At 31.3% G+C, this 15,084-nt stretch overlaps 1 protein-coding gene across 1 annotated transcript in view; it reads right to left on the bottom strand.

The window, feature by feature from the left end:
- The window catches only part of LRP1B (LDL receptor related protein 1B), a 1,708,438-nt gene that overhangs the window by 250,639 nt on the left and 1,442,715 nt on the right, over window positions 1-15,084 (bottom strand). Inside the window, exons 48-52 of the mRNA XM_011354519.1 lie at window positions 11,031-11,144; window positions 10,622-10,771; window positions 8,085-8,207; window positions 6,159-6,278; window positions 1,669-1,797 (exon numbers count right to left, since the gene is read on the bottom strand). Coding sequence (XP_011352821.1) covers window positions 1,669-1,797; window positions 6,159-6,278; window positions 8,085-8,207; window positions 10,622-10,771; window positions 11,031-11,144 — 636 coding nt within the window. The remainder of the gene's footprint in view (window positions 1-1,668; window positions 1,798-6,158; window positions 6,279-8,084; window positions 8,208-10,621; window positions 10,772-11,030; window positions 11,145-15,084) is intronic.

The raw sequence follows: 15,084 nt of genomic DNA, 5'->3' as shown, positions 1-15,084 counted from the left end.
AATGTTCTTACTTTTCCTTGAAATCTTTCCATGAGACTTCTAGGATTAAAATATATATGTATATATATACATATAATATTTCTTCGTGATGACCTAGTATTTTTTCTGTATATCATTATGACATCTAAGGTATTATAATTATTTTTACATGTCAATCAGCTCTATACCCTAGACTGTCCCAGACTCCATGAAGAAAGGAAATCTCTGCTATTAACTCAGTAATGATTAAAATAAAGACATGAGTAGGTAAAATTTCAGAAGATTTTTTAAAAATTAATCAAGGATAATTTATTTCAAATTTTTTTTTAGCAAACAATATAGAAGCCACATGGGAACATCGTTAAAAATTGGCCATTATAATCAAAGTAAAATTCGGTTCATAACTGCTCTAACTTTGAACTGTGTGATAGCTTATATAACTTAGGTGAATTATGCCAATTCTAATATATGAATTAATCCTTAAAACACTAAGCAACATAAGCTTATTTGGCATTAACACTTTCAGGTCACTCGAGTATACAATTTGTTGTATTTCAGCATAATTTACTTAATAGCACCCGTGCAGTCCAAAAGTGTTAATATGCTTCCCAGAGTGTTAACTTGTTGCAATAGCAACAGTATACTGGGACCGTCTGGATCCCTGAACTGATGTAAAATCTTATATTATGTAGCCCTCAGTTGCCCCATTGACCTTTATAGACACATGTATGGGTTTCAAGATCAAAGTGAATTATTCTATTGTAATATGAATCCTGTGCACATAGCCCTGTTCAAAGTATTCATTTTCTTCTCTGCTTTAACTATCCCCATATACACATACTACATACACATACACATATTATGGCTTCAAATACAGTTTTATAGATCCAAAGACAGGTCATTGTAGACATGATTGGCAGAATTGACTTTAATGAACAGAATTCACAGTATCATTTTTGATAAATTGCTCAGCTCAACAATTCTCCTATGTGACCTTAGGACTTACATTCAAATATTCAGCCTCTTTATTCTCCTGATCATGCAAAGAAATTTATCTAAATTTTTTACTATTGAGTAAAACTCTGTAAGTTTCTTGAGAGTCAGAAGCATAGTAACTTGTCTGACCTTCAAAGGTGTTCCTTTGATCCCCCAGCTTCATTCAACTATATCTATACTATTTTTATCTGACCTAAGGGTTAATATTCTATCCATAGGACTAATGGGTGTTCACTGACCTTCTCATCAGTAGTTATTTAGGATCACAGCAATCATTTACAGAGTATCTGCAACAAGCAATCTAAAACTTGTCATGGTGTATGTGTGTATGTTGGGGAGGGGGAGGGCGGGCAAGGTAGAAGATGCTAAAAAGAACGTAACAAAACTGCCACACTCACACACACATGAAATAGTTACATTATCTCAGAAGTGAAATGATAAATCTGTACTCATCAAAACACAGATTTAAAATGGGTAATCCCACTGTGCATGTTTGAAATACTCCGAATAGAGGTTAGAGGGATTGCTGAACTTCTATGATGATAACATCGCACCTGATTAATTCTGACACTACCTGTGAGTCCAGGGATTGGGAAAGTGAGAGAAAATGTGGTATGGTGAGTACTACAAAAGCAGATGTCTGAGGATGCTGCTGCAGCTTTCTTTCACACACAGTCCCACAAGTGTTCATACCGCAGCCTGCTATGGAGAGCTCATCACTTCCATTTGGACAGTCTCTTTCACCATCACAAAGCCAGTGTCGGGGCACACAGGCATGGGAGCCCTGGCAGCTGAACATGTCGGCCGCACAGGTAATAGCACCTGAAATCCAAAGAAAAAATGCCATTAAGATAACTGCATGTTTGCTGAAAAAGGTCTATCATTTACATTTCTTACAGGAAAGATAAGACACGGAAGAATGTTGCTGATAAGGAAGAGATTGTAGTTATTTGCAATCATCAAATATTTTTCTCCCATAGACATCTACACATTTTTCTTCAGAATGCATTCCTTCTCAATTTCAAAGTTATATTCTTAAAGTTACATGGCAGAAAATAATAAGGATATTTTCTTTTTATAAAATGTAGCAAAGCATAGAAATGTCATAGAATTGTAAATAAACAGATAAAATTTCAAAATAACTGAATGCATAAAGACAATAATAATAATAATAACAGCATATATGCTAAGCACTTTACATATTAACTCATTTAATCCTTGCAATCACCCCAAACACTAGGAGTATTATTAATCTCATCTCACAGAAAAGGAAGTCTAAAAGCTTGCAGAAAATCACAAGTCACATAGGGTGCCACATGTTGATCTGGGAGTTCAAAACTCTAATGATCCCTAAGCACCTTCTCTTAATCACTAATGCCATTATTGATATTTTCTGCCTGGTGTCGTTAAAAGAATAAATGTATGCCTGTTCTCTTTGCTTTTACACACTTAAAAACAGAATTTATCCTTTCTTTGCTCTATCGATTTAATGTCCCTTTAGTTGCATGATGTTGCATTTCAAATGTATACTGCAAAAAAGAAAATGCTTGTTAACTTGTAAATTCAAAGGGTCACAGGTGGTTTCTTATTGTTTCTTCTCATATGAGCATAGGGTAATCATATAAGATTAGAATAGAATTCTTTCTCATGATGTTGCCCTAGCCCCAAGTACAGTTATATATATTGAATAATTTGTTTGTTTATTATTTATATAAAATATTTGTTAAATGAATCAACAATTGGACACCCAAATCTAACTTTTCTTTAATTTCACTTTCCTCTGACCAAAAGTTGCTCATAGGAAAGATGATAAAAATAATATTGTTAGAATTATTCAAAAAATGTTTCTATTTCCAAGAAAAAAATATTACTGACTAGATTGAGATAAGATATTTGTTTCCAAACATTCAAAGTAATAACCAACATGTTTTAATTGGATTATCAATATCATCTTACTTTTCAGCCGTAGAGATGTTATGAAAAGAAAATGATTTTCAGTGCAATGTTTTCAAGATGGCAGGGGTAGCAGGGTGCCAAAACAGACCTCCCTGGTGATCTTTTCCAACATAAATATGCCTGTCCCTGACATATACTTTAGTTTGGAGGAAAAGATGGTAAGTGAATGTTCAGAAGTCCCCCATATAATTCAGATTCGCTCATTTGATTGATAATAAGTGCTGATAGAATGGAGTTTAACATATCTATTACTGAGAAAGAAATGATAAAAAAATCTATGAAATAAATGTTGCATTCATTTAAAAATAAATTTGCCTGCTATCTATTATGTCTTTACTACCTTTTATAATAAAATTCTCTTCCTTCAGAAATTATTCTTACATTATGTCTCCCTTTTATATTTTTTCAAGCTTGACATAAGAACATAAAGTGTCACTTTCACTATTATACTCTCAATTAGTGCTCTAATTTCCATAATATTTTTGTTATTTAGCTTGCTATTTAAAAATGCATTTTTTTTTTCTGCTAGAGAAGTCTGATACAAGTAAAACTCCTTGTCTACTTTTATTATCACTCTAATATTCTCAAGGTAGGCATAATAGAGATAGCATTGGTTGGCTGTTGAGAAATTTAATTCTGTGTGACCTTTGAGAAGACTGGTGTCTAAATTTTGCTATCTATAAAATGTAGGTTATGACTACATAATTACTAAGATACCTCAAACTATAAAATGGCATAAGATTCTTTGCAGTTAATTTTCTGGCCCCCTTGATAGTGTTCAACAGATTCTGTGTAAAGAGCATTCCAAAACGTCATAGTCAATTGGAAGTAAAACAGGCCAAAGATAAAAACTCATGGCTTCATTCCATAGTTGTCACTGCCATCTGGAGAACACATATTGCCTTCCTTAGGAATGTGAATCCCAAGGGAGAGGAAAGAAAACCCAAAGGAATTCCACAAGATCCATCATGTGCACCTACTCAGATACAATGTTTGATTGGTAAGAGTTACTATTTTATTTAGTAAAGTATTTCAGAAACCTGAAATCTGGTCCTAGTTCTGTCATCTCTGATTTACTGAGTGACTCAGGCAAATTTATTGACTTCTGTGAGTTTCTCCTTTTTTATCCATCAAATAATGGAGGTGGACTAACTATGATTTTTAGAAAAGGATTTTCAGATCCCAAGTCAGAACCACTATGTGCTTATCAAGAAAGAATGTATTTATAGCCCACATCAGAATATTTGGAGGTAGGGACTAAAAATCTACATTTTTAATACTTCTGAGGATATTTTGTGCACTAAAGGTTGAGAGCCACTGAGATAAACTTTTTATAAAATTCCTTCCCAATACTAAAATCTTAGGTTCAGTTCATTGATGTAAAGCAGTAATTTTTATGTGCAATCAGCTCGATAGTTAGTATGTAAAATGCAGCCTGTAATTAAATTAAATTGACTGGGTGTTTTGACAACAGGTAAACAGGTCCTTTACAATTTTAATCCTTTTTCCTTTTTTAATTCTCAGGATACTGAGAGATAGAGATATGACAATAACAATATTGTTAATGACAACAATGACAGACATGACAATAATTAAAAAATAAAGAAAGAAGCAGGATAACTAGAACAACAAAAGAATGGGAATAAATTCATTTACACAGTGCACATTTGCCATGTTAGATGAAAACAGTTACAAAAAGGTAGATCTTTTTGTACCAACTTAATAGGTAAGAAATTTGAGAAATAAGAAATAAAATAGACCTGCTCATAATCACACACCTGAAAGATGCAGATGTGAGAAAATTCAACTCTGTATGACTGTAGTTTTTACCCCTTTTGTTATATAGTGTGTACTGACAAACGATAGCAGTTATCAACGGAGCCATTTATTGTAGGGTTAAACAAAGGATTAACAGCAAGATGATTTTAAAGTGTGGAAGTGTGCTCAAACCATTCTAAGGAGGTAATCTTTTTTTTTTTTTAATTAAAGAAAGTTTTAATAAAAGATAGAAGTAAAGTAGTTCAAAGAGATCAGCTAGTCATCTAATTGGTTACTAATTTCTTTTTGCTTTCAGAATTTTTTGATGGTGATCTTTTTATATTTACTTTTATTTGTCATATAACTAAGTTGTTTCAGCTGTGTAAATAAAAAGTAGATTTTGGTTAACTTAAATACAAAAAAACAAATTGCCTGATTTCAAAGGAAAGCTCCAATTTTATGTTATTTATAAGGTACTTTGGTTTAGCTTTAACATTATAAAATCTTGTCTACTTGTCTCCATGGTAATAATCTAAAGAGCAGGTCAGACTATGAAAATTTTTTAAAAAATTAAGTATACTTAACTCTATATATGCACTTTATTCTATGACTCAGGTCCTTCCCTCTCTAAAATGAGGATACAAGAGCTATGAAACAGGGTCGATATAATAAGTAAAGAATATGTATCTATGGATGCAAACACACATATAGAAACAGATCAGATAGACAGACAGACATATAAATAAATTAGCAGAACGCTTAACTGAATACAATACATTTATAGAAATTGTATTGCTTCCTCTTTTATTACTTAAGTAATTCAGTTAATTCCATTTAAGTTATGTTTTAAATGTCTGTGATTATTTAAAAGCAATTACAATGGCTGTGTAGTTGACATTTAGTAGTTAAATATAGATGTTTAACACTATGCCTCTACTTATATAGAGCTGAATTTTAAAGTATATTTTAAGATAATGTACAATAGGCTCCTTCCTTATTTCCCATTGAAAACAATTCATTAATAATGATCACTGTAATGCACACACAATACGCACACAAATAGCATGTGTGGCTTGTGATAGTACATGCCAAGAAAATATTTTCGGAGGACAATTCAACAATACATATCAAGAGCCATGAAAAAATATTCGATAATTTGATCCAAGTAATCCCAAATATTGAGACCTATTCCAAAGAAGGCATTGAAGACTAGGAATTAAATTTACAAATATATTTATTGTGTCAATATTCAGGAAAAACAGCCTAAATATTGAATAACTATATATACGAAAATAGAAGAATGATAGGTTGTCATAAAAATAAAAAAAACAGCTAAATAGAAATGTATATATAAATTTAATGTTAAGATAACAAAATAGAAAGTATATTTTTAGTACATTCTAAAATGATAGAACTCATATATATTATACATCTAAAAATTAAATGAGAAAACAAAAGGAACAACTCACCACAAATGCTATCACTTTCATCTAATCCATCTCCACAATCATCCTCTCCATCACAAATCCAGTGTTTAGATATACATTTTTGTGAAGAACAAGCAAATTGATTCCAAGAACAAGAAGAATCTAGAAAACAAACAAAAATATCTCTTTTAAGGGCAAAGGGGAAATGTTTGAGATCATCTTAGGACATATCTGAGAGTGAGAAAGTTCTTCGTTAGACTTTGCTAAAATCAACCGTTCTATAATAAAACAAGCGAAATTTCTCTTCTCTATGACAGCTCTATAAAATTTTGACAACAGCTTGCATATTCCCTCCGAATTTCCAAGTTGCAAAGCATTGTCCCTTCAACACAATTCTCATAGGGTTTGACTTTGAGGTAGTCATTACGTTGGCACTCTCCCCGAAGTATATATTCCAGTTTGTCATTTTTTAAAAAATATGTGATACACAGATATAAAATAAATAAATATTCTAAGTGTAGTCTACTTAGTCTTTCCGGTTTTTAATCTATTTTTGAACAATTGGAGAAACATTTACTTCCTGGGCCAAGTAATAGTATGATGGAACTCACCAGTATATATTTTTGTTTTTAAAGATGAGGTGACTGCAGGGGTCTTTAGCTGGATGACAAGCCATCGGTTTCATGCGCATACATACCTGACATTTTGATGCTTTTGTTTCTCTGCCTTGTGAATACTTAAGTCTAACTAATAACATACAAATTAGGCATGATGTCTGGTATGTTATTACCAAATTATGCATTTGTAATAGTGTACTCCATTTACTTCCACAATCAGGTTTGTTATTGTTCTCTCCCACCTTCAGCCTGTTCCTCCACTCAGAATTCTTATCACCATGAAAGACCCCAAAATAAAATCCTTCCAAATTAAAATGTTCAAAATATAAATGACTGTGCAACTAAATATTTATTTTGATGTTATAAACTATTTTTAAAAGTTTGTGTCTTTATCTAAAACATTTAATTAAATGACTTGTGAAAAAGAGAGATGTTTAGAAAAACTGAATCTAGAAAAATTAAAATTAAAGATATAACCATATAATGGCTTCCTGTTCAGAAATTCTGAATCTACATAAACTATTTGTAAAGATCTAAGTTAATCTTGTTCAGAATCTGACTCTACTATAAAGATAAATAACATCTTAATCAAACAAAACGTAGCTTTATATTTCATGGTGATATTTACTTTTAGGGCAATTTGACATTTCATAGAAGATTCGTTTTTGATCTTTTTTTCCTGCTCTGTCTATTCATTACAGAGTATGTTATTTGTGTTAAATGAAAATAGTGAATGTATGCTTTGTTTCCCTATAGAAAATTTCTTTGGCCTTAAAATCACAAAATCTATAAATTTTATAAAATAAATTTAAAAAATGCTTTTTTACCTTGCTAAGTAAAATGAAATGTGCATACACAGAAATTAGAAGGTAAGGTGAAGGATGAACATTTGAAGAAATTCAGATTTAAGCATAATATTTAAAGCTATACATGTATTTAATAGAAACATTTAGTATAATAATATATAGTCATTAACAGGTAGGTAAAGTATGAGTAGTGTGAGCTAAATATTTTTCATAGCAAAAAATAAATATATTAGCATCTAAAATTAATAAGTCAGAAAATGATGGTACAAGTATATCATCTAGATTTTTATGGAAGTAACAACTAAGAAAAATAGAAAAAGTTAAAAGAAAGGGTTAGGAGAGGATTGTTATTATTCATTATAATTTTTTTTCTGTTTTATTTTATTTTTTACTTTTTCTGTTTTATTTTATTTTGTATTACTTAATAAAATAAAAATCTATGTTAAAACCCATTAGCTATTTTAAATAAAATCTCTATGTAAGAGAATATTTGCATGTAAATGATAATATGGTTTATAAAACTAAAGCAAGATATGATGTCTCACCACAGTGGAATTCATCAAGTCCATCCTCACAATCTTTCTGACCATCACATATCCAAGTATTCAAAATGCATCTTCCACTAGGACAACCAAAATAATTTTCTTCACATTTGTGTTTGTTTTGCACTGTGACAAAATATAGAATGTCATGTCAAATAATTTAATCTTAGACTTCTGTATTAAAGGTTGATAACAAAACAGTAATACTCCTTGAACAGAAGTGATAAATAACAAGTAAACTTAAATAAAAAAGAGCTGAGATGTTCTCTTCAAGAATGTTAATGTCATGAAAACTAAGGATAAACTAAAATATAGGCATAGACTAGAGGAAACTAGGAAAATATAATAAACAAATTCAATCCAGGATTAAATCCTGAATCAGTGAAACTAATAGAAAAATTGGTTAAATCCAAATAATATGGAGTTTCAATAATAAAAATAAAATAACCAAAATGAGTATAAAGTGAGTGAGCCTAAGGCCAAACAATCATTTTAGGTGGAAAATAATCTTAATTTCTTATTCATAAAACATTGATATTATAAAACATTAGTAAATCTTTGCCGAGAAAGTGTGAACTTTGTGTTTCTACTATCTGATGGTTTGAGAAGACTTTGATAAGATTTAAATAAATATTCTCTATTTTAATAAAAAAAAGTTGCAATATAATCTCCAAAGTTGTTATATCTTACAGAAATATCCTGAGAATAAAATGTATAAGTATGTAAAATTATTTTATAAATTATATATATATATATTAAATTGTGGAGTACTAGTATCATTGTAACCTCTAAGACTATATATAAAACACTAGATTTTTTTCTTTACTGGATTTCATTGGTCCACTTGTACCTTCAGGTTTACATAATTTTGGACTGTTTGGCTCATAACAAATCAGAAAGTAAACCTTAGAGTATATATGCCAATCATACTATAATGCTCCATTATGATTATTTTACAATAACAAAAATTACCCCATTTTATTTTTTAAAATGTCATCTTTATAGATCTAACTAAAGATGAAAATAATTTTTTGAGAGAATTCACTATTAAACCAAAAAGTGTTGAGTCTGCTTTACCTTTTATTTTTTCCTAGGATATTGCCTAGATAAAAATCTAAGGTATTCAGACTGACCTATTATTGGATTCCTGTCTATTTGCTCACCTATCTCATAATTCTACATGAGCATCCCTTTCCTTCTTCTTCAATATAATCACAATTCTCTATTACTATTGAAAGTTAATTTTTAAAATAATTTATTAATACTAGAAATATATAAAGACCATGAAAAAGTAAATATATATATATATAATGTTTCACCTTAAGTTCTGTTATATGTTGCCTTCAAGATAATTTTAAAAAGTAGCTCATAATGAGGTAAAAAAATTGCAGAAAAATTATTGGATTAAGAATCAAAACACGCAGGTTCCGTAATCCAGAAACAATGTTTTTATATTTCTTTTAAAATGTTTTATGGATTTAAAAATAAAGGAAAAATAAAAGATGTGAAAGGGTTGTGGTGAGCCAAAAAATGTTAAACATTGTTTAGCAAGAAAAAAAGGGAAGTGGAGAGGGAAGGACTTCGCTATTACCCAATTAAGTGGTAGATTATAAAGTATTAGAATATCGGTTCTTCATAGTAGATTGTGTGCATGTGTGTGCGTGTTTGTGTACAACATTGTGCAGAATATCCCCAAATATAATTTCTTAAAATATGTCAAAAATTATTAAATGTCAACTAAACATGGAAAAAGTGAATGTAGCAGTAGGGTAAAGAGAGAAAAAATAGCAGTATGAGAACATATAGTTTATATAATAGTAATGATTTCCTATATAGCATGTCTAATTTCAGTTAAAGTAATTTAATGCTTTTTTTCTGTATTATATTTTTTAAATATGTTTCTTCAAACTGTTAAAAAGAATCAGGGCCATTATTTTTTCATGAAAGTCACTCTTCTAAGCCTGCAGACAACAGTTATCAGAGTTTATGTAGGTAAATATAGTTAATAGTCAGATTAAACATACCTGTCTGAACCTGATCCAGTAATGATAACTACTACCCATACTATTTTGGAAAAAGATTGTGTAAACTGTATCAAACAGTTTGACATGACAATATAAGCTGTATAATAACCTCGAGTAAACCAGTGGTGAGAAATATGGTCTCCCACCTTTTAACCTATGAATAGCTTTTTTTTTTCCTCGATATGTAATATGTCCATGGAAATGTTATAGAGTGAGTATACATTTTAAGTTTAATCACCAATTTTAGAAGGATTAATAGTGAATGAAGGAGGAGATTGATTTAAATACAGATTTCTTGATTATCATTTCATAACTTATTAAAAAAATCAGGTCACATGTTTAGAACAATACGATTACTTTTAACTTAGTCTACATTATTGAAATTTTAATATTAACCACTGAACGTCAATAATGAAAATTAATGCATTTATTCTACACAACTAGCCTCTAAACCTTCAAGGCAAAGTCTGTTTTTTTTTTTTTTTTTTTCCCCCCCCACCCCCCGCCTAGAATTACCTGGGCATTTTAATTCATCTGAATAGTCTCCACAGTCATTAGACCCATCACATATCCAGGCTGGCAGAACACACAGTGAGGTAGAATTACATCTTATGAAACCCGTGGTTTTTACTCCAAGTTTATAGAAGTACGTACAGTCTGTATTATCTATAAAGAGATAAACAAAAACAACAACAACAACAAAAAACAAAAGAATATCTCATTTGTAAAAGTTATGAGCCTTCTATACAGGTCATAAAGACAAAAAAAAAATTAACCTCATTTGAGGAAGTAAACACGGAATTATCCTACACGACAGAAGTTAATTACATATCAATTCTGGACAAGGCTCAGTGAAAAGTTAAACAGTTTTGAATGTAATGACAAAAGCACCCAGGCATAAACAAAAAGTAGTGGAATGTCTTACTGCAGTTCTTTTCATCTGAAGCATCTGCACAATCTATGTTCTGGTTGCATTGTGCTGATCTTGGAATGCATGTCCCATCTGCACAGCGGAACTCAACAGCAGCACAGGTTGAAACTAGAAAAACAGGTAAATAGATGGATGAAACAAAAAATGACTCTGTGCTTTAATATTTTGATTGTTTCATTTAAATTTATAGAGTTTGTTTGGTTTTGCTTTTTTTTTTTTTTTTTAAATTCTGGGAAGTTAAACTTCTTCTTTGGCCCCCACCCCCAAACTTGCTTGAGTTAGATGCCTCATACAGTTTCTCTTATCACACAATTCTTCCTTCTATTGTGGTACTTATAATACTGCATTGCACTTGCTTTTTTACATATCTGCTACCCAACTAAATTGTAAACTCCATGAAAAGTGGGGATCGTGCTTTGTTCATCATGACAATACCAGTTCAGTACTAAGCCAATATATAGAAAAATTGAATGTTGTAGAAAATTATCTATTCTTCCAACATTAGAAAGACAAGGTTATGACACTAAGCAAATGCCTGATCGAGAGCATACAGGAATATCTCAATCTGGTTGCTAAGAAGTGAGACAGTCCCTGTTATGGTAAAGAGACACAGACAAACAGAGACAAGAGACTGAGAGGAAGAAACCATTGAGCATTTTCTTTAGTAACCAAAAAGGGAATAATAGCTCAACACTGTTAGAAAATCATCCATGCTATGTTATAATCATTTACATAGCCATATCACTAACATTTGTAGAAAAGATGAATGCTTCATGCTAAGAAATATAAATGCAGTATGACTTGTCTCTATTGTTGGAAAGTATGGTTTTCTAATACCCTGCTAAGCTTAGATGAAAATCAGTTTCAATATATAGAACTGTCATTACATATACTCTGTACAGAATGCCTTATTCTTATTCATATATTCCTTTCTACTTTGCTTACACATTCATTATCATGTAATAGTTTCCAGCAATATGTTGTGAACAGGTGCATGGCATGCTATGTGTATGTTAGATTAACTTCGGTGAGATTTTTATTCCCAATTTAAATTTCCACAGGTTGAATATGTTAATGTACAGTCTGAAGAGCTGTTAGATTATGCAACTTTTACTAGTGTTGATATTTTAAAGAGGCTATTTAAATATAAATAGAAATTACATCAGTTGTAAATGGTTAACATGCTATCTTAAAATATGCAAATTTTACTCAAGGGTGTGTATGTCATTTGTATTTCATAATGCACTGTTCTTATTATTTTTAATTGTCTTGCAATTCTATCATTATTTGTGTTTAGATGATGATTAGAATGCTTTATTTACAATTTACAATTATAATTGCTTCACTGTTTTCTTTATTAAAAATAACATAATCTGAAACAAATAATACTATTATGAGTAGAGATAAATACACTGTTTCAAACAGGAAAAAATATAGATTTTTTTATGTCAAAAAAACAAGATCCCGTCCATATTACTTTCTATTACATTTCACATTTAATATATTTCAGTAGAAACAGTAAACAGAATATAGAAAATAATCAGGACAAGCATTTACATTTTATTTCTGACTTTGCTATGTATCAGCAGTCTCCTATTAAGAGGTTGTGTTCTAAAATCTTTCTTATAATCCCTTTCCTTAGAAGACAGGATTCATTTTTCTGGGAAACAATATTCTAGATAGTGGTAATATACCTAGACAAGTCTACAAAGATATATCTCACAATATACTGGAAGTCCTATTTTACACTTTCAGTTAGAGTTTAGGATGCCAGAAAGATCCCCCTGTGGACAATCACAACCTATTTTGCCATTTCCATCTCCCTCCAAGTTTCCACAGACAATTTTCTGTGTATGTGGCAGGAAATCAATCTGAGTGGATTTGGTAGGAGATAGAATGAAGAGGAAAATTATGACTCCATAAACACGTCATTTCAGACAGTTAAGAGGACTGGAGATTCAGGGATTTCACAGTAATGGAGTTCCAAAATCGTGTTGGGGGTGGGAGGCAGGTGGTCTCAGGTGGAAGTGACAGTAAAGAATGACTTTTAAGAAGAGAGAAATTCAGAACAAGTAAAACACAGTCGGACGGAATTCTGGGAAGGAGAAAGAAATAAGGAAAGAAACTCTGACTAGATGAAAAGAAACTATAACTGAAGTTGAGAAAATTGATTAGGAAATAGTTTTTGTAAGAAAGGCACAGGAAAATAGATAAGGTAAGGGGTCAAGAAAACTGGGTAGAAGATAGAATATTTGCAGGAGGCATTGTTTTCCCTTTACCCAATCAAAAATAAGGCTATGAATCTTGGTGAGAAGGCCTAGGAGTGTGTAAGATATGCAAATAGGAACAGATAGTTCTTTTACTTCTAATTCTGTCACTGCAGAGTCCACAGCTTGGTATAGAGTTTGACACCCACTAGAGGGTTAAATAAGGTGATAAGTGGCAGTGGCATTAGACGTATTAAGTTGTTGCAGAATTTCATAAGTAGCAGGGGCAAGCTGGTTGTGGGAGTTAACATCTCCAACATTTGTAGCGAGGAAGGAGACTCTTGTGGTGGGAAAAATCCATGGGAATTGTGGGAACTTTATTCAATAAGTAAGAAAATGCCTCTTCTTCTGAAACCCTTTCCTTTCTGTTTCATAAACTGTATCCCTCTCTCTCATTGTTTTGGTTAATCAAGTATTGAAAATTTTTTCACTCTTAGGGTAATTTTTGAGGGAAAAAGATGCTCGAATTTAATTTGTCAAGTGTATATAAAAGCTTTCTGACAATTTTCCTCAGACTAAAATTCTTGAAAAAGAAAAAAAAAAAACAAACGAAACAAAACAATGTAGTCAAATAAAGATTAATCAAGTGAGATATACTAGACTTTTCCCTCCAGAATGTCCAAAATAAAAAGTAAGCCAGCCTACAAAATGTGACTGAAAACATCACAGCCACACTAGAATAGCAATGAAATATTACAAAGGGAGATCAGACAGGGTTTGTAGATCAAAAGTAGTAGCAAGAGAAAAAGTAAAACCATTCTTTCCCCTACATACTTTCTCAATTTTCTCATCACTCACTTTTTTTCCCCCTTGTCAATTAACATATTTCATGAGATAGGAAAGACAAAATCAATTGGTATTTCTGTGGTTCTTAGGACATTTCTTATAAATAACTTAAGTCAATGTTCTCTCTTCCAACACCATTACCCAGCCTGTGGCAAAGGTAAGCTTACTAGAAGAAAAAAGAAAGCATTAAATTTGCTGTAATATCTCTTCCATTTACTTTCAAACCACATCTTTTATTTAATTTACTACTTGGGCTCTATGGATATGCAAACCCAGAAGGAATGATGATTTCTTCTCCAGGTATTTTATTCTTTTCATTTAGCTTGTTTGTGGAATCTTCAACGTTTTGCTTATAAATTTAGAAAAAACCAAACACCAGTTTCCTCTCCTTTAGGCAGCCTCAGAATGACTTATCCCTTCAGTTCCTCTACAGGAGTTCAGGTGACCTAGGGAAGTTTAAATACTCCTAAGGGGAGTATTTATATTCATCCCAAAGAGGAGATAAGGTTGAGATGTCATGTACCCTCCCCAAATCGATTCACTCTACGTCTCACACAACAAGTAGAGAATTATAGAATGAAAAACTTTCTGAACAACTCTTCAAATCTCCCCTGCCACCACCAGGTAGCCTCTTGTTGAAAGCTCTCAGTCATGAAAGGAATAGATATAAAGGGACGGTAATAAAAGATTTACGAGGATTTGGGGTTTGCTTTTTCTTTGAAGGAGAAGAAACTGAAAATAATTCCTCATAACATTTGTTTCCACTCTGTAAATAAATTTTCTTGTGGAATAAAAAAATACTAATATTAAATACTATTAACATCTAAATTAAACAAACAAAAAAGTAATAGTATTTCAAATAATTTACAGATGATTTTACTGTAGCCTCTCCCCATAGCCTATCATATTTTTCCTGTATATATTGACTCTTATTGCACTAATTTAAATTTTTTCTTTTGCTTTATTCAAATTCAAAAACAACTGATGGCATGTGT

Source organism: Pteropus vampyrus, unplaced genomic scaffold (genome assembly GCF_000151845.1).
Source record: "Pteropus vampyrus isolate Shadow unplaced genomic scaffold, Pvam_2.0 Scaffold17, whole genome shotgun sequence".
In the NCBI taxonomy this organism is placed as follows: domain Eukaryota; kingdom Metazoa; phylum Chordata; class Mammalia; order Chiroptera; family Pteropodidae; genus Pteropus; species Pteropus vampyrus.
Note: the sequence above shows the minus strand (reverse complement) of the source record. Positions and strands in the feature narration are given on the sequence as shown.